We start from the raw sequence: 20,023 nt of genomic DNA on the forward strand, positions 1-20,023 counted from the left end.
AGAAAAGTTCTATCATTCTGTCAGAATTAAATGTTGTGTCCATGCAAAAATTGGAGGGTAGCTCCAGAGCCAAGGCTAAGGGGGGTCCATGACCATGGATCAAGCAGAGCTGATGTGAAAAGAGTTGATTATCCTATCACTCATTACCATGAAAACAGAGGCCCGGCCCGGCAGAGCCTGTCACAAAAGATTATTTCATAGGAGCATTGGCCCCCTTACCAGGCAGTATAAGCTGATTCCCGATGAGAAACCATGAGGAGGATGAAGGTGGCTAAGAAGCAGTTAAAGGGCTGGAGTTAACCAAGACAAAGAGAATTCACTCAGCTGGCTGCTTAGAAGAGGGGGAGATGAAAAAGAAAGTGCTGTTAGCAGCTTTAACAGAGCCAAAAGTCATGTGCTCCCTATGAAGTCCTATGTGAATTTTGTTCACTCTACCCTAAAGATTTTGATATCTCATTTTAAGTCTAGAATCTTGAGCCATTCCTGTTTTTGTACATTTCTAGCCAGTGGAGTAGGTCTTCTGTTGAACTCATTGGTTGTCTATATGTTAGCTAGGAAAATATGTTATCTATGTTAGCTAGGAAAATATGTTATCTATGTTAGCTAGGAAAATATCTGATTTGGGCTGTAGGGAGGAAAAGAATGTAAGAGGGCTCAGCCACAGGATGCTAAGGTTCTAATTTTATGCATGCTTACTTGGGAGAAATCATATTTAAGATCACACTTCAGTGAGTATTCTTCCTGTACTTTTAGCATTCTAATTACTAAGCCTGTTATTTTCATTGTGCAACAGCAATCTCAAACTGTCACAAAAGATTAAAGTCTTGTTTAATCCTTGCAGGTAATTTGGATTTGACTGGTCAAAAACAAGTCTTCAAAGCAGAGAATAATCCTTGGGTCACCCCTATCGCAGATCAGTTCCAGCTTGGCATTTCCCATGTGTTCGAATATATTCGTTCAGAAACATACAAATAGTGAGTATTGGGGGGGGGGGGGTATGTATGCTTCCCCCATCCTTTTCTTTCTTGTTTATCATAAGGTTTTGAGGAAACATCATGAGATCTGTCTTGGGCCAGTTTTCCCACTTAATAATTCTCAATAATTCCCTCCTAATACACGATAAAGTGCTAATGGATTTTAATGATTTAAATTCATTTTGTCTTGTATTTTAATTAGTTTTTACACTATTTATATCTTGTCTTTTCCTCCTGGCTCAAAGTGGCATAAAAATCATCACACTTTAAAACTAAATAAAAACACGTCCCCTCCCAAATCTTGGCTCACCCAATGGAAAAAACAACCAAGGGCCAGATCAGAATGGTACTGAGAGTTCTGGATTTAGAGCCCCCAAAAGTTTTCTTAAAAGTTAATTGTCTGGCAAATGGGGACACAATTTGAGTTGGGGCCTTGGCACATAAGAAGGTAGAGATTAGGCTTTTCCTCTTCCACAACAGGACAAAGAGTGACTCCCCAATGCTATTTCTGGTCAGCAGAATGGTGTGGGAAGAAAGACTTAAGTGGTCTATTGTCTTGTGCTGTGATCCCAATATGAAGTGGGACCCTTGCCCAATTCATAGAATCATAGAGTTGGAAGGGACCTCCAGGGTCATCTAGTCCAACTCCCTGGAGGAAAATCACAATTACCTACCCATCCACAGTGACCCCAATTCCATGTTCAGATGATTCCACCCCACCCCAGCCCCACCCCCCCAAAAAAAGAATCCCTGCCCAGTCTGGCCTGGAGGAAATTCGTCTTCTGATCCTTAAGGTCATGCAAGAAAGGGCCCCAAGATCCAAGCTCAGACACAGCCCCTTCTGCCCACCCACTTACAATCCGCCTAAGTTCACAGAATCAGCATTAACCTTGTAAAAATTACAAGAGACCTGAACATGGAAGTTCCCAGTTTCTGTCTGGTTTGGCCCTGAGCTAGTAAAGCTACAGTTGCTGTTCACAGTGGAGGCAGCTCATGGTGGTTCCAGAGCCTTGTCTCCAGCTTGGCCCATCCAACAACCATTTTGTGTTATTCCGTCTGTTGCTGTTTTGCATTCATCTGCAAGCAAAATTGAAATAGTGGACTAATGCAAGATAACTCCTGAATGCCTGCTTGACAGTAAATCCACCTCAGTAAGGATCCTTCTTTTTGTTATTTTCTCTTTTGTCATTTTGCTTTAAGGCTAATTAATCGCTCCCCACATCGCTTACTGGTTCTCTCCTAGTACTGGTGAGATTCAGCAGGGGGCAATGGTTAGAACAGCAGGCTAGGATCTAGGCTCCAATTCCCACTTTTTTGTGGAAGCTTGCTGGGTGACCTAGGGTTACTCACACCTCAGTCTAACCAATCTCCTAGGGTTGATGTGAGGACAAAAGGGAGGAGAGGATGTCAGCTGCCTTGGTTTCACATTGGGAGACAAGTGGGGTATAAATGAAGAAAATGACTAAATACACATTGCCAATTTAGTTTGCACCTTGTTTCTCTGTTCCCTTCGTTTCTCAACACTCTTGGCAATGTCCCAGTCTTCTTCCCCTTTACCTCAAGTAGCATTGTAAGCAGATGTAGCCATTTCAAGCCAAATATAGGTTGCGCTTTTGTTTCCAGTAACCTCAGTCACTTACAAGAATAGAACATAAAGGCAAAGTGTACTGTAAATAATTTTCTGAACTGCATAACTACAAACTCAAAAGTCGAGACGGTGAACAGGGTATGTGATGAGCCATCGAAAGGGTTCATACATAGAAAGACCACTGTGGCTGTGGGCACTGATAAAGGTAAAGGTAAAGGTATCCCCTGTGCAAGCACCGGGTCATGTCTGACCCTTGGGGTGACGCCCTCTAGCGTTTTCATGGCAGACTCAATACGGGGTGGTTTGCCAGTGCCTTCCCCAGTCATGACCGTTTACCCCCCAGCAAGCTGGGTACTCATTTTACCGACCTCGGAAGGATGGAAGGCTGAGTCAACCTTGAGCCGGCTGCTGGGATCGAACTTCCAGCCTTATGGGCAAAGCTTTCAGGTGGCTGCCTTACCACTCTGCGCCACAAGAGGCTCTTGTGGGCACTGATATAAGGCAAGATATTCCCAGACCTGGCTTGCAAAGTTATTCTGGTACTTAAGGCTGGCTGAGCACTTGTTTATTTCTGAGCATCTCCAAGAAAAGAGTTGGAACAAGGGCAGGCAGTGGAGCTGTCAAGAGCCTCATATTTGACTACCAGCGTTATCTCTGATCCCAAGGGAATAGACCTCTCCACTTACTGTTAGGGTCATTCTCATCCACTGACATGTATGACTCCTATTCATATCCCATTTTCCCCCCTAATGGACCCAAATTGTTTTCTTTCCCTCCATTTTATTCTTAACCTGTGAGGTAGATCCGGCTGAGTGTGAGTGATAAACCCAAGATGAGATAAAATGATTTCCATGGCGGAGTGAGAACTTGAACTCGGGTCTCCCAGATCCTACTCCAACCCTCTAACCCAGGGGTAGTCAAACTGCGGCCCTCCAGATGTCCGTGGACTACAATTCCCAGGAGCCCCTGCCAGCAAATGCTGGCAGGGGCTCCTGGGAATTGTAGTCCACGGACATCTGGAGGGCCGCAGTTTGACTACCCCTGCTCTAACCACTACACCACACAGCTGAGTGGGAGGAAGCTGAAGCTGACATTTTCCTGTCTGTTCAGCTATAGGCTTGTTTCAGGGGTATATTTCCATGTATATTCCAAGCATCCGACAGGTGAAATGGTTTGTATATGTAAAGCAGACTTGCAGTTTGCCTTTTGTTTTTTTGTTTGGAGCAAGTATTTGCCCTGCATGTCTCAAAAGCAGCAAAGTACGTCACAGTTGTAGGATGGAAGTGCCCCGGCCATGAAGATTTTTCGCAAAGAAATGATAAATTATTGAAATAAGCTACTGCCATGGGACACATGATGCATTATCAATGAGGTCTTCAGTACTGAACAAATTAGCCACCCGTGGACTAGAGATGATGTGTCCGATTGCAACTGCCATATGCTAGGAATTATGATGAAACCTTAAAGAAATGCCTGGCTTCCATTTGATGAGATGCAGAAGCAGAGTTCTGAATGTCTACAGCGTGTTGACCCCTGCAATAGTGCCCAGTTACTTGTGGGGCTCTGCTGCTGCAGTATTGCCAATGCCCCTGGCTTTCTTTCCTCCATCCATCCCTGTACTTGCAAACAAACAAATTCTGCAGCACTCAGGAGAAATCCCTTGTGTGGTCCCTCCTCACTGCTCTGGAATTCTCTACCATTCAGGGAAACAGCCAAGTAAAAGAATAAAGCTTTAACTGCCTCCATAGTCCAAAGACATCCCACGTTTAGTTGTGTAACACAGAGATTTGTCTCAATTTTCAGAGCCTTGTGCTCACTTCCGCGAAATATTTAAGTGTATAGTACACACAAATATTAGTATAGTACACACTTCCTATACCAAGGGGCACAGGAGAGTGGCTGTGACTCTGTGGTAGAATACACTTTGCATACAATAGAAGACTAGCTAAAACCTTCTATCTCCGCTTAAAAGAGCTTAGGTAGCTGGTGCTGATATCAGACCTTTTTTGCCTGAGATCCTGGAGACTCACTGCAACAGTGACAGTTTGATTCTGTATAAATAAAATTAGGAAGTTCATATATTTTGGTGGGACTAGACTATGTCAGAGCACTGATACTCCTAAAAGTTCTCTGCACATGTGTTGGGGTGGAGAGTTGTATCTTAGCCTTCTTCTGTTTGCAGGTATCTGATCTCCCAAGTGTGTCAGACTCAACCCAGCCATGTAGATGGAAGCAGTGCAGAAACAGTCTGCGTCAAGCATTTTATACCAGATTTCCTGGAGAACACGCTAGAGCCCAAATGCATTTAATATCCCTGTTGATGTCACAGAATGTCCGTTATATATGTAAATCTTCTCTTTAATAGAACATCAAAACCCAAAACTTTTAAATTGCACTAATGCGTAATGGCAGCATATTTTTTTTCCAGAGGCAATAACTTTTTATTTTTTGCTAGTGCCCCTAGTCAACCTTCAAAGTGACCTTTATGTTGTAAGTGTATTCTCTGCGGATCTTGTATGTCTAGGATAATGACAAAGACATGATGGACGATATGATTTATTGACTGTAATATACTCAGCAAGTACAGACCGACATAAATGTTTAGAACAAAACAGCAAATAAGACTCCAGTGAAGGATTGTAATTTTGAAATGTTATCGAAATTAATGTAAGATAATTAATGACTTGGTAAAGCCCCGATGTGCAGAGTGGGGCTGGGGAAGGAGGGGGGGGGGTCTGGGCTTAGCATTGGTTAAACGGGAGGCAGTTTCTCCTGTGCATTTTAAGCATGAATCATGTTTCCCTGCTTGTTTCTCTGGGTGGGAATTGCTCTTTATCCAGTCATTCTCTCCTCTGAAAGGCAAATCATTTTGGTGTTCTCATTTGTGATGCTGATTAAAGTTGCTACCTGATGATCTAATTTTGGTGAAAGCTACTTGGCAATCTCTTCAAGCCGCTGTTACACCAAATTGATACCTTGTATTCAAAGCTGCTGTTCCTGTGAATGACTTGTTCATTTGATGGAAGTAAAATGACTATGGAGAGTTGTCACCATCTTAGAACTAACTTCCCCCTTCTCGTGGAACAGTCATTCTGGAGTTTGGACTGTTGATAAGACCTAGAATCATAGAATCGTAGAGTTGGAAGGGGCCATACAGGCCATCTAGTCCAACCCCTTGCTCAATGCAGGATCAGCCCTAGGTATCCTAAAGCATCCAAGAAAAGTGTGTATCCAACCTTTGCTTGAAGACTTCCAGTGAGGGGGAGCTCACCACCTCCTTAGGCAGCCTATTCCACTGCTGAACTACTCTGACTGTGAAAAATTTTTCAATTCATAGAAAACCTTCATAGACCTTTTCCAATTCATAGAAAACCTTCTTAGAAAACCTTCTTAGAAAACCTTCTTAGAAAAGGTTCAATTCAGTCAGTCAGTAACCTTTTATTGGCGTAAAAAGTATAAGACATATAAAAATACGGTTTAAAATTTCAACAAAATAATAAAATGGGGTTACATGACCAAACAGATCTTAAAATGATTAAATAAACTATAAGAGATAAAATACAAGGTAGGCAGCATATTATAAAAGCATCTTAGTTAAAACTCTGGCAACTAAAATGGTTATCTCTGGGTCTTTGTCAGAGAGCAGAAATTGCAAGGTCATAGATTTACTTACAGAAGGCTTGTTTCCCAGCAAGGCAACAAAGCTGTCATCCCGACACTGCTCATATAAGGGGCAGTTTAACAAAATATGTGAGACAGAGTCAGGGCAACCAGAACCACACGGACAGAGTCTCGCATGGTATGGGATATGGTGGAATCTTCCCTCTAAGACCTTTGAGGGGAAAGCATTCATTCGTGCGAGGAGAAAAGCTCTTCTCAGGGGTGGGACATCAAGGAGATGCAAATATGAAGGCATAATATTTCTCTGCATAATGATGCCAAAGAATGCTGGTGAGCAGACTCGAGGCTGGGTAGGTATGAGTTCCTGCTGCTCATGGTCTAAAATTCTCTGTTTAATAATCCGGAAGATACATTTTTCTTCCAGAGGTAGAAGGGAGTTCAGATCAATGCCAATGGAGACTAATTTTTGTTCAATAGCCTGGAACCATTGAAATTTAAGAGGGTCACTTTTTAGACAAGTTAAAAGGTTCAATTCATAGAAAACCTTCTTAGAAAACCTTCTATGAATTGGAGTAAGTCCTGTTCCTCTTACTCCCATTCATGAAGGCGTTTTAGGAGCTACCAGTTTTTAAAATCTGTCTCTTAAATGCAGGCTAGTTCAGACTTTCAGTAGTGGGAGCTAATGATGAAAAGAGCAGGTATGTGTCCAGGACAGCATATAACTGTGAGAGCTGTATAATGCCATATCATATGAGACTGCAGGATTGTGTGGTAAACAAACCGACTAATAATACACTATTTTGAAACACAGTGGCATTGAAGGGTTGGGGTTCTTTTATACTTTTTATTACCCAAAGGAGTCTCAAAGCAGCTTACAATTGGCTCCCCATCCTCTCCCCATAACAGACACCCTTTGAGGTAGTTAGGGCTGAGAATGCTCTAAGAGAACTGTGACTGGCCCAAGGTCACCCAGCTGGGAGAGTGGGGAATCAAACCCCGTTCTCCAGATTAGAGATTGCTGCTCTTAATCACTACATCGAGCCAGCATCGGTGTGATATCTTCCCATGTAGCCCTTGCATGAGAACTCAATGGAGATTTTGTAGAGGCTCATCATAGTTAATCTTTATTTTCTGCAGAATAGACAACTGCACAGTAGACACCAACAACAACAAAATATACTTTCATGCCAAACTGTAAAAATATACCTAAAAATGTGCTTACAGAAACATATTTAAACCAACAGTATAAAACCTAAAGCATATTTAAAACTCATTATTAAAACTCTACAATAAACAAAAATCCTACATTTTATTATTACAGCTTTGCAAAATATCAATATAATGCGATGATTGGCAATATTGCACCATGACAGAAACACTGATACTAGGATACTTCTGGCACTTTTAAGAGCTGACCTCTAATTTGTCCCCATTTTATTGGCTTCCCAAGAACTTCATCCAGACTGCTGCCCCATCCGCCAAATAAACTTTCCTAGATTAGTATATAAATTCTGCAAGAATTTGTCCTTTGCATTAGACACTCAAGATCAATCTGTCAAACCCCACTATTTATTTTTAAAAAATTCAAATAAGCGTCTGTCTTAATGTAAAAAGTCACTTTGGGGGCTCTGGCTAGAATTTCTAGACTGCCTAAAGAGAGAGAGAGCAATTTTTAGAACACATCTCAAAATAATTTCATCTGACTATAGAAGTAACTTCTGCATAAATGTCTTTTTCTTTTAACCCATCAAATGAAATGGCTAGTACTGCTGTGTATTAATCTCAGGATCGCAAGTGGCAGCCTGGCTTTTAAGCAAGGCAAATGAATGGCTCCCTCCTACAGATGTGAGCTTGGTAACCCCATATTTGTTAACGTAAGAGACTGCTTAAGGAAGATGCAAGAGGGGCATCAGAGGGGGCCCCGTAGCTGTGTTCTGTATGTACTCTCTGCCCCCACGTCTGCAGCTATCTATTAGAAAAATGACTTCTTGCTTGTATATTTGCCTGTTTGCGATATCCCACTTTTCTCCCCACTGAGGACCCAAAGCAGCTTACAATACCAGACAACAATAACAGAACGAAAATTGGGAGAAGGCTTCTGAGTGAAGAATGCACCTTCTATTACAGTCTCTAAAGCAGGGGTAGTCAAACTGCGGCCCTCCAGATGTCCATGGACTACAATTCCCATGAGCCCCTGCCAGGGTTCGCTCATGGGAATTGTAGTCCATGGACATCTGGAGGACCGCAGTTTGACTACCCCTGCTCTAAGGCATGCCCTGGCCTTAACTATTGGTGAGCAAAGAAGAAACAAGCTAAGCCAGTTCTTGTAAGCCACCACTAAGAAGGCGGCAGGATCTTCCCCTGTTTTCTCCCTTGCCAGTGATTCAGATGACTAACTTGAAGCGAGAGTTTTCAGGTGACCCAGTTAATGTGATAATTGAAACGGTCACATGGTGGCTTTGGTTGTTGGAAACTTTCATTTCGTGATGATTCACCAGCTTCCGGCAGGAGATAAAGACTTGAGAGCGATAACTCTCTGCGGGAAGACAGGCCCCCTACGATGAGCATATCCCCAGTAGAATGGGCTGATAAACAGGTTATCTGAATCTACCGGCGCTTGTTCAATTAAACACTTCCTGGGCAGTGAAGGCTTTGTCTTTGAATACATCTTTTGCCAGACCTGATTCCATTGTTCGGTCCCCAGTTTGTGCACCATGCTAGGGAAATTACTGGGACAGAGAGAGCATGAAGGGGAAGTATTGCTGGTGTGCAGAAGGGAAATTGAGGCAGAAGAGCTGATGGTGGGAAAGTGTGAACTCTTCGAGATGGAACATGTTCCTCTGCTGTTCAGTAGGGACAGCACTAAATGTTGGGGGAAGTCTTAAGCTCCGTGATCTTCTTGATAGGTTATTTACAACAAGGCAAGATGAGTTACTATGTACATTGCAGGTTTCTATTTTTATTCGAGACATAAATTAAAGAGCGGCATTTTTTATAATAAAACAGAACTGTCTGTGATTTCGATTCTCCACACAGTAATAACCTGTTTTTATTGCATACCGGCTTTTTATTGAGCTCCAGATTCTTGTTTCAAGCTGATATTGTTTGAGGCTTTTGTGTTATCCTTGGCAGTTTTTTACTCTGCTGTTGAGGGCTATCAGGTAGCTGTAACACTCACTCTTGCTTTATGGGGAGATTTTATCAGCTTTCCCCCCTTTTATCCAGTGGAAAGCTTAAGTGGAAATAATTTCAGGGTAATTTTGACAACTCACAGTTCAGGTTGGCTCTTTTAAAACATTTTGTACAATGGCAGCCAAAGGCAGAGGACTGCAAATAACAGAACCCCCAAGCCAGGGGTAGTCAAACTGCGGCCCTCCAGATGTCCATGGACTACAATTCCCAGGAGCCCCTGCCAGCAAATGCTGGCAGGGGCTCCTGGGAATTGTAGTCCATGGACATCTGGAGGGCCGCAGTTTGACTACCCCTGCCCCAAGCCATATTTTTATTTGGTCCCTGCAGTGAACTTTTACTCAAGGGAGCAAGAATACCAAATGGATTTGCAAGTTACGCCTCTCAGATGAGAACACATGTATTGGTAGCGTTGGTTCACTACCATCTTGGCACAAAGGTTGCCTGCCTTTTAGATACAGGAAAACATTCTTTCACATTAAGATGGGTAGCCATGTTAGTCTGCCAGTAGCAGCAGGAAAGAACAAGAGTCCATCAGCGCCTTAAAAACTAACAAAATTCACTTCTTCAGATTCACAAAAGCTCCTCCCCGACACATTAAAAAAAATCTTTAAGGTGCTGCTGGATTCTTGCTGTTTTCTACAGTTCAGATTGTTTTACTCTCCCCTTCTTATTTCATCTCTAGACCTGTACCCAGAACATAAGGTGCAATCGGGCAATTTACAGAACTGTGAACACATTTTAGCCAGTATGTGGCTCCCTTCCGCCATGTGAGGAGAGTGTGGGATCTTCCTTCAATTTCTGACTTCTGAATGATACAGAGATAATTCAGGCATCACCCCATGAGATGTGTCTGCCAAAAAGCCTTTTCTCCCTCCCCATAATATTAAAAGGCTTTTTTTTTTAAGTGGGTAATATGACTGGTAAAAACAGCAACAACAGTGAAGTATTGTAATTATATTAGAACCACAGACAAAACCCTTCAAAGGTAAATAGGTTGTATACCTGTGTGAAGCACACTGAAGCAGAACTCGGTTATTTAGAGGGAGGGGAAAGGTACGCAAATTGTGCTCTGCAAGCAGAAATCCTGTCACCCATGGAAATGCTCTGCTGGATCCACTCCTTGACTGCTGCACCTCATTCCTGCGTTTGCTAACAAATGGCCTTAGAAAACAAAAAAGTGAGCCACCATTTTTACTTGGGTTTATGGAATTTTTCACTACAGCCAGACAGGGGGTGGTCAGTGGACAATATTTAATCCAGGGGTAGTCAAACTGCGGCCTTCCAGATGTCCATGGAATACAATTCCCATGAGCCCCTGCCAGCAAACGCTGGCAGGGGCTCATGGGAATTGTAGTCCATGGACATCTGGAGGGCCGCAGTTTGACTACCCCTGATTTAATCCGTCAGCTAACAAGCATGTCAATCCTAACACTTTTTGTGGTGTCCCAGACTTGCATACCTTGGTTTCCTTAAGAGCTTCTCGGGTGGGAACGGGGTCATCTGTTCTTTGTGTGCAGTAAGGCCAGTTGCCACCCCGTTGAAGTCATTCATATATCCAAGGAATCTGGAAGGCCACAGAACACCTGCCTGGCCTATGACAGCTGTGTTCAGTTGAGAACTTTAATTCCACAGTGTGGTTCCTCATATGAAACTATAGTTTAGGTGCAACTTCCCAAGGAAATGTAAGGGTTATCTGCCTACTGTGATACTAACTGTAAGTAGTATATCTTATGGTTGTTTTAAAATAGCAGTTATCCCACTTTCTGAAATGCTTGATGCAAAATTGTTGCCACAGGTGTATTATCAGCATTATTTATTTATTTATTTAGAATTTGGGGGATGTTTAGCCTTGGAACCTTTTCATCTTCATCATATGGCAGTAAAATGTTGACGTGACACTGCATGTATTAACCAGCTACTGTGACCCACTTTTTGCACTGAGGACATTTTTAAAGGTTTTGTAAACACGTGCAAAAGGACTTTCAGCCACTCCTTGTATTCTGCAGTGATGGTGTTACCACTGAGATTCGGGCGACATTTTTCTTGCAAAGATTAGGATTTGGAGGGGACATTCGAAGCCTCTTCACAGCATTATTTTTGTGGTTAGAATGTCAAGATGTCTTGGCAGCCAAATTCTGGATGGTAATGTGGCCTTGTAACAGAATACTTGTCTGTTGAAATTGCCATTTACCATATACTGCTCTTGAAAACCCTAACTTAGTGATTGTACCACTTGGGATAGTTTCATTAACATCATTTCAGCTTGGGTGAAGTGAAGTGAAAACCACATTGTTGAGTCCCTTCCACCTGAAAATGATTATGTGAATTGTTCTTAAGTGTTTCCTGGTCTGATTACTTGATTCTTTCATGCTGCTGTTATTTGGATTCATGCCGCTGGTTCTTTCACCAATCTTCTGTGACTTTTTAAAGACAAGGCCCATGAATAATTTATATTAAAGGTGTATAAATCAGTGGTTAAAGCTCACAGTGACGGAACCTGAATAAATTATGGAAATGAAGCAATTTGCATAGATTTCTTTATTTTGCATACTTTTGCTCCTCAACTGCCCAAACTCTTTGTGACGTGATATTTTTCCAGACACCGTCCACATTGTCACTCCTTACCCATGAAGACTCAACTTTGCTTATTTTTGTTGTTGTTGTTTTAAGTGAAAGGGATTGGTTCTCTGGATACTGAAGTCTGAGGTAATGGTGCCAATTTGTCGAATGCATAAAATGTTGTTCGGCAACCAACTCATGTAGGAAATATGGGGGAAATTGCTAGCATCTGAAATGTGTCCTGATACAGAGACATTGCTTTGGAGTGAAGTTGTTGGTTTTACTTGTCCCATCAAGGAAGTAGTGATTTGTTGTCATTTTGGGTTCTTTCAGATTCAGGTGAGGTTAAAACAGTGATACAGGTTTTCTATGTGTGTTCTTTACTCAGGTGGCGTTTGTGTTTTCATGGTTCTTCTGTCATGTGCATGTGTGGGCCTGTGCAACTTCTTCACAACATGAAGGAAAAAATCCCTTTAAAGGATTTAATTTATATATTTATAATCGGAATTAGATATGTATACCCAAGTTCTGCTACTTTCATCACACAACAAAGAAACCTCTAGGAATTCAGGGGAATAATGACCTTGCTTGCTGTCATGAATTACTAATAAGGATGATTGTCCAGCTATGCTATGTGGACCACTTGGGAACCATCTTCACTACACATTGACATGTATGGCAGGAAAAAAATTCTACTATGTTATTAGCAGACAACCAAGCAGTTGCATGATAGAAACCCTTTATTATGTGATGTTGTTTCACAGTTTTAGAGAGGCACGGTGAATCTGACTACGAACTTTCCCAGCTGATTTCAGGAGTTTATTAAATCCCTTACCCAAATAAGATGCCTGATTGGGGATTTAGCTAGCGAGAGGTATGACAACAGGATCTCCACCAGTGTGTACCAGGGTTATTCCCTTTAGAAACTCTTAAAGAGGAATAACCAACATAAATGAAAGCGTGTTTTATTGCCTTGCAGGGGGATATTGACCACCCAGTGAGGACACTGACAACCATAATTTGGCATAAAATATTTGGCCACAGCCTTTTATTTAAGTGTGGCAAGCATGGAAAGAGGATCTTGCCCTCTTATATTCAGGTGACCACAAGGCAGCCCACAGGAGCCTGCCCCTCAACAGGTTGCATTGGCTATCCAACCCAGAATCCTGGACATAATGGCAGGCTGAAAGGGGGGGGGAAGCAATCTGGAGTGATCCATCTGGGCATCAGCCTCTTTTGGGTTCTCCTGCCCCCCAGAAATGCTAGCCTTCAATCAGGCTCTGTGTCTGTAATATGTTACAGTTAGGTATAAAATACCTCGCGTTAACACAGGTAATGACCCACAATCCAGAGGACTTCTTTGGCCACTTGCAAATGTTTCTGTGCTGTCTATGTTTTTTCTTGCTCTTCTTACTGACCCCGCAAGCCTTGAATCCACCACAGACCCATTTCAGATGTTTTTTTTCTGAATTTCAAAAGGGCATCTTCAAATGGACAAAGCTTTCCAGTGCAGCCATTTGGCCTTCAAAAGTATACTATAATTTATCTTCAGCGAGGAAAGTGACGTGATTCAGTTTTAAGAGAGATCTGCACAATCTAAAAATATCCCTCACTGAAAATGGGAAAAAAAGAAAGAAAAGCTTGATTTCTCTCTAACTTCTGGACGTCATTTCATCACAATGTTTCTTAACAGTCCCAGAACTGAATTTTGCTCAAGGTTAGCATTTGAATGGGAGAAATTACGTAGGGATTAATAGTGATGAGCCTGAATATAAAGTGGCTAGAACAAATGGATGCAAGATAATATTAACCAAATGAACTTTCTTTTTTATTGTGTGTTTTATGGAAGATGCAATACATGTTTGGCAGTAATTTTACCCTCAACACATGAATTTCCTGACAGTTTCAATTCCTCAGACTTATTAATCAATGGAGTCAGCACCAAAGCAATTTTATGGGACTTACTAGTCATCAAAAATTTATTATCAGATAAATCAAAGAAACAGTAGCATCTTAATAGGAGAACAAAGTGGCCTGTAAAGGATCATTTAGGACAGCGTTTTAGTCTGTAGTATTTTGTGTTTACTCTTGCCATCGAAACCTTTATTTATAAATTCTTGGAAGTAATCATAATGATAAAAGATATTTGTATAATGGCGTCTATATTACCCAGCCCACTGGCTCCAATGCTCATACAAGCATTGCAAAAGCACATGTGCAACTGCACAGGGCGAGAGGTTTCCCTGTTGCAGAAGATTTTTCATGTTCTGTGGGCAATCTATAGAGGATTGCTCAACATGAGCCCTCTGCTTTCACAGACCCTCCCCATTTGCACTGGAATCCCCTTCTTCAACATGGCAGTTCTTACTGGAAAGCACCTTTGTGCTCCCTCTCCTCCTCCAGTTCTTTTGGAAATGAGGCAGAAACCATTGGTGCCATTTCAAAGTATCCTCAAACTAGACACCCCAACCCTGTTTCGTAGCTAAGATGACTGACACTGTGCTAAAGCATGCAGCAACTAAGTTCCTATGCAACATCAAAAGCACATTAGCTATTTCTAAAGACTTCCAGGCAACTGTTATTATTTACCAATCATGACAGATTTTCCTTAATGACACGTTCCCATGAAAAAAATGACTTCTCTGGGGCCACAGGACATGGGGACAGGACGGGAAAAGGGTACCATCCTCCAGCCATGGCTGCAGCACAGGAACTGTATCTTAGAAATGGAACTTGTGTAAATTTTCTGCCGATTCATAGAATATTTTCCAATGGCTTTTTCAGCCTCTCGTCCCCAAACTTACGCCAATCCTGGTGTCGTTGTTGTTGTTTTACTTTTAAAATGCCCCAGTGACTCAGGAGCAAACATATCTAAACATATTATAATTTTTTTAAGAGTTTGTTTATTTGTGCATTTATTTGTTTATTTATTTTCTAGCCTGCCACTCCTGAAAAGGCTCGTGGCGGGTTACAATGTGCATAAAATCCCCCATAAAATTACCCCTTAGTATTACTTGGGCACTACTCGGCAATCCAACTACAAACCCTGTCGTAGAAGGAGCAGCTATGTTCTCTTTCTCTCTGACTCTCTCTCTAATATGCAGATCAGAACTCTGGAATATCTACCCATGTCTAACGGGCATGATCTCTCATGAGAAAATTGTGAGAAAAATCATTCCCGAGCAGCAAGTGTGTAGCGGAAATCTAGATAAATGAGGGATGCAGAAAATTATACTCACACGTGCGGTAGTACTGCTTTGCCTTTGTTCACGTAAGCAGAATGTTAATTTAAATGTTGCCGTCTATCCCCAATGGATTTTGAAGTCGAAGGATGCATCACTGTGGGAAGTCAGCTCAGTTTCATATTTTGTGGTCTCCAGGCAACAAATCATCAGCTTTTCTGTTGCTATCCACACACACATTTTATAAGCATATGTATGCAACCAGAGACTCTTTGTTCCTTGTGTTTTGCTCCTTAATGCAACACTATGGCCTCAGTCCCATTTTTCTTTCCTTGCTCTTCTGCATCCATACTGCCATTCTCATCTAGGCTTTTCTTAAGAAGGGACCAAGTAAAATAGTTCCTATTTTGTTGCTATTAAGGCATCGTTTGGAAACGGTTGACTTTTCTAAAAGGAATCACAAACCTAGTTGATTGTATCGTAAGTTGCTGTCCACTTAGTTCTTCATTTCTGTAATAAGTAAAACTGACTATGCGATAGTTCTGATGTTTTATTACACTATCAACAAACTACTTTGTATACAGCGTTGAAGCAAAGGTGCTTTAATGCCGCTACGGAACTCTCTTTAAAATTTGTTGTTGTTAGGTGCGAAGTCGTGTCCGACCCATCGCGACCCCATGGACAATGATCCTCCAGGCCTTCCTGTCCTCTACCATTCCCCGGAGTCCATTTAAGCTTGCACGGACTGCTTCAGTGACTCCATCCAGCCACCTCATTCCCTGTTGTCCCCTTCTTCTTTTGCCCTCAATCGCTCTTTAAAATTAGGGACCAGCTAAAGTAAACTAAGAGGGGAAGAGTGAAAAGCTGTCACTTTTGAACAAAATTTGCCAAGTTCTACTTGGAACACCGATTATAAATCCATGCTGCTGTAGACAAGGTCAGAATCAATATTTCTGCCAGGACGTTGCCCTATCTCATGGAGGAAAGAGATTAATACGGTTACTTTTGACTCTGTGTTCTCAGTCAGCTAAATATGTGTGCTTGTCATTCACATTTTGTTTCTCACCTTGTTATGCTGGCAGAGAAAAATCTCTTGAGGACTGGAAGGCAAACCAGTTCAGAGTTGAAAGTATGTACAATTTACATATCTTCTCACTGTCTGGGGCTCAAGCTGAAAATAAGGTTCCATCACTGGTTGATGCAACCCGTTAAGGAAAAGATATATCTGAAGCAACGGTACAGTTGAGTTCCATTGTGAACATTAAACTGAAGTGACCCAACCAATTGTTTCATATTACGGTACTAGGAAAGTTTGTGCAAATTCTTAGCGTTTACCTACTTGTTTAAAAAATGTTATGCATTCAAGCCAAGATGTTGTATTTTATGATACTGAGATGGTTCCTATGTAAACCACCCTTAGCCGTGAAGGAGGGCGGTATATAAATATAAATAAATATATGAAAGTTGTTAAATAGTAAGCAAATCCTACTTTCACATTTCTCTATAAGACATCTAGACAAATTTATAAGGTCAGTTTCTAATTGGTGAAGAGTTCAGGCTTGCTTTGTACATTTCACCTCTCTGGTTAATAGGGAAGGCTCAAGACATTTTGGTGGCCCTTTCTTCCCAGCCTGTTGTCTGTTTAGTGCTGGACATGTTCAGAATACTGATGCACTGTTGGAAGTGTATTAATCAAGATCTGACTTGAACAGCAGCCATTCATAAACACAGGAAAGGCTGTATCGATAATTCTTTTAATCCCTGACCCTCAGCTCAAAGGTATTCTGTACTTTATTATTCGTTTGCAAGTTGCAGGACTAAGCCCTTGTGAGGTCTGGCACAAAAAGGACTGAAGACAATCACACACCCAAGTTTTGATTTGAAAATTCTTAGCTACTGATGTAGGTTCAAGGGTAAAGCTAGGGCAGCAGGAGGTGAAGAGCAAACTCTCAAGTCAAGGATGGAACTAAGAAAGAGTATGCTATGTCAAGTCAGAGCTAGGATGGTATGTTTGCTTATTCATCTCCATATTTCATTTGTGTATTTATTGAGGAAATTTATATGACACTTGCCCTGACCTGGATGGTCCAGGGTATCCTCATCTCATCATTCCTTAGAAGCTTATCAAGTTCAGCCCTGGCTAATACTTGGGGTAGGAAACCAGCAAGGGAGTCCTACGCAGAGGCAGGCAATGGCAAATCACCTGTGAATGTTTCTTGACTTGAAAAGCCCATAAGGCAGGGATAGTCAACCTGTGGTCCTCCAGATGTTCATGGACTACAATTCCCATGAGCCCCTGCCAGCAAATGGACATCTGGAGGGCCGCAGTTTGACTACCCATACTGGGCGTGCCTAAACCGCCCGCTGGCAGAAGACGGCCAGATAGCTGTCCTCAGGACAGAATTACTAAATACAAAAAGAAGGGCAAGCTAGTATGATGCCGTGACCTCAATGTATCTGTTTGCTGGTACGGGCTCATGGGAATTGTAGTCCATGAACATCTGGAGGACCACAGGTTGACTACCTCTGCCATAAGGGGTCGCACCATAAGTCACACACATGCCACCTCTCTAAAATCCTGCCTAAGGCAACTTATAGCAGAAAACAATACCACAGCATCATTAAAACATAACTTTTTAACTATAAAAGCAATTTAAAACAAACCATGCAAAAACAATCCATTCAGCATTTGCTCCTTCAAAATAGACATAAAACATTGACCGTCCCCAATTCCTCTGAGACTCCATGCAGATTATAAAACCTTTAGAACCCTGGTATAGATGCAGGGCCTGACAGAAAGTGGCGAGCCATGTTTTTTCGAACATTGTATCAACCAGAAGATGGGAGGATCGTCAAACAATATCTCCTCTATGAATGTATGCTAATTGATCCTGTGGTGTTTCTTGGGTTGCTCACAAGTGCTTCAGCAGTCCCTTTATTTTCCCGGTCTTGTCCTTTTGTTTCGGAACTGCAAATAATCTTGAAATATGGTCAATCTGCAAAAGGTCTTGCTGAATTATTTTCTTGACAAGTTTAAAATACCAACCAATTCATTACCTTGTTTGCTAGGAATTGTAGTTTAGTCTTTATAGATTAGGGAAACAACTCTGTGGTGAAGAACTTTCACCATCTGTGTCTGCTTGTTACTGCAAGCTTCACTTTGTGCTCCCGCACCTTTCCATTGCATTTCCTTCCTGCCTTTGATTCTCAGCCATAAATGACCACTCCTCACCCCCCCTTTTATTCATCTCAAACATTGCCAGCCTCATTCTCCCTCTCCCTTAATTGCCAGCAACTGGGAAAGCTCTAGCTGTGCCACTAACCTTCTTCCCAGTTCCTATATAACAAGTCCATCATGGAATTCATGGAATTCTTTAATACTTACTAAAAGAGCCACGTTTATTGAAGAGGGATGCCCTTTTTTTACATTCAGAACATAATAAAAATCCCACCCCCACCCCATTTTTCGCAGAATATTTTCAGTGCTTGTGGAAGCAGATCATATGTAGAGCAAGAGCTTCCATTTTAGAGAGGATTGTTCTTTGAAGAAATTTCCATACTGTGAACTGGAGGTTGATATCAGTCAAGTAGTGTATCTCATCTCCTTCAAAGTAGTACAGAGAAAGACGTATTGTCCCAAATTAAGTGACTGGATAGGGAAAGCCCTTGTGATGAGGGTCAATTAACTCTGCATTAAATTCACCACAGACTCCATTGTCTAAAACAGGGGTAGTCAAACTGCGGCCCTCCAGATGTTCATGGACTACAATTCCCATGAACCCCTGCCAGCAAATGCTGGCAGGGGCTCCTGGGAATTGTAGTCCATGGACATCTGGAGGGCCGCAGTTTGACAACCCCCGGTCTAAAAACTAGTGTCCCAGCAGTTTGGAAGAAATTTAGTGAAAAATGTAGAACTATGTTAAACTAATATTTTCTGTGTACATAGCTTTTATCTTCCTTTTCCATAAACATTTTATTCTTAAATATATGTAAGAACTTGAATTAAGGTCTATCTTCGTTTGTATTGGTAGGTATGCTTGGAAAGAGCATTGCTTTTTTTTAAAAAAAATGTAATACTTTGTAAAATGAATAGGAGAACACTCAGGGGTATGATGCTAGTACCTTGCCTGCGTATTTACATCTCCACGGCTTTGGTTTATGAGCAGCAAAAGCAAACTGTCACTATTTGCTGTAAATTGAAGCTTTTAATAATTTTGTCTGTTCTACCACATTTGTCAGCTTTGAATATTCTGTCAGTTGAAAATAAAAATAGCAGCTAAATTCAGCGACAGTGACACCGGAAATTTATCTGCTCATAGAAAGTATCAAATGCAGACTTGAAAAATGAGAATGTACAGGTTTGTGTCTCTCTCTTTTTGAGGGGTAATGCACAATTCCGGTTGTTGCCGCTGAGCTGTAGATGGCTTCATCCTGTGCTGGGCAGAAATGTTAGGATCTCTATTTGATAATGTGGGGGAGGTCACATATTCTGGCGGCATCTTGACATCAGGAGGTACTGCACCATCTGTCCATTATAGCAGTTATTTGCAATAGGATTTTCCTGTTGCAACGAAAGGATCCTGCTACAAATGATCGCTCTAGCACAGTGCAATATCCATTGATACAAGTGGGGAACCTTTTTGATGCTGTTGTTGTCGGAAACCAAGGCTGAAAGGCTGGCAATACTGCTGCGGTTGCCTAGCAGCAACCTCTGAAGAAATTCAGTTCTTAAAGCTTCGAGGTGCTGCTTATAGGAGAAACACAATTGTTCCCTGAAAGTGCAAAAGATTTTTCAAATCTTCCACGTGACAGGCTGGTTACAATCACATGCACAAAAGCCCATCTCGGGGGATGAAAACGTGGTAATGTCCAGTGTGGTATTAGAGTGCCAAACTAGGGCCAGAAAA

The 20,023-nt window shown here is 41.8% G+C and overlaps 1 protein-coding gene across 1 annotated transcript in view; it reads left to right on the forward strand.

Annotated features, from left to right (window-relative positions):
- The window catches only part of RSU1 (Ras suppressor protein 1), a 74,391-nt gene that overhangs the window by 37,008 nt on the left and 17,360 nt on the right, over positions 1–20,023 (forward strand). Inside the window, exon 8 of the mRNA XM_077303217.1 lies at positions 842–974. Within this exon, the coding sequence (XP_077159332.1) occupies positions 842–974 (133 nt within the window). The remainder of the gene's footprint in view (positions 1–841; positions 975–20,023) is intronic.

The sequence above is a fragment of the Paroedura picta genome, chromosome 11, assembly GCF_049243985.1.
Source record: "Paroedura picta isolate Pp20150507F chromosome 11, Ppicta_v3.0, whole genome shotgun sequence".
Classification (NCBI taxonomy): Eukaryota; Metazoa; Chordata; class Lepidosauria; order Squamata; family Gekkonidae; genus Paroedura; species Paroedura picta.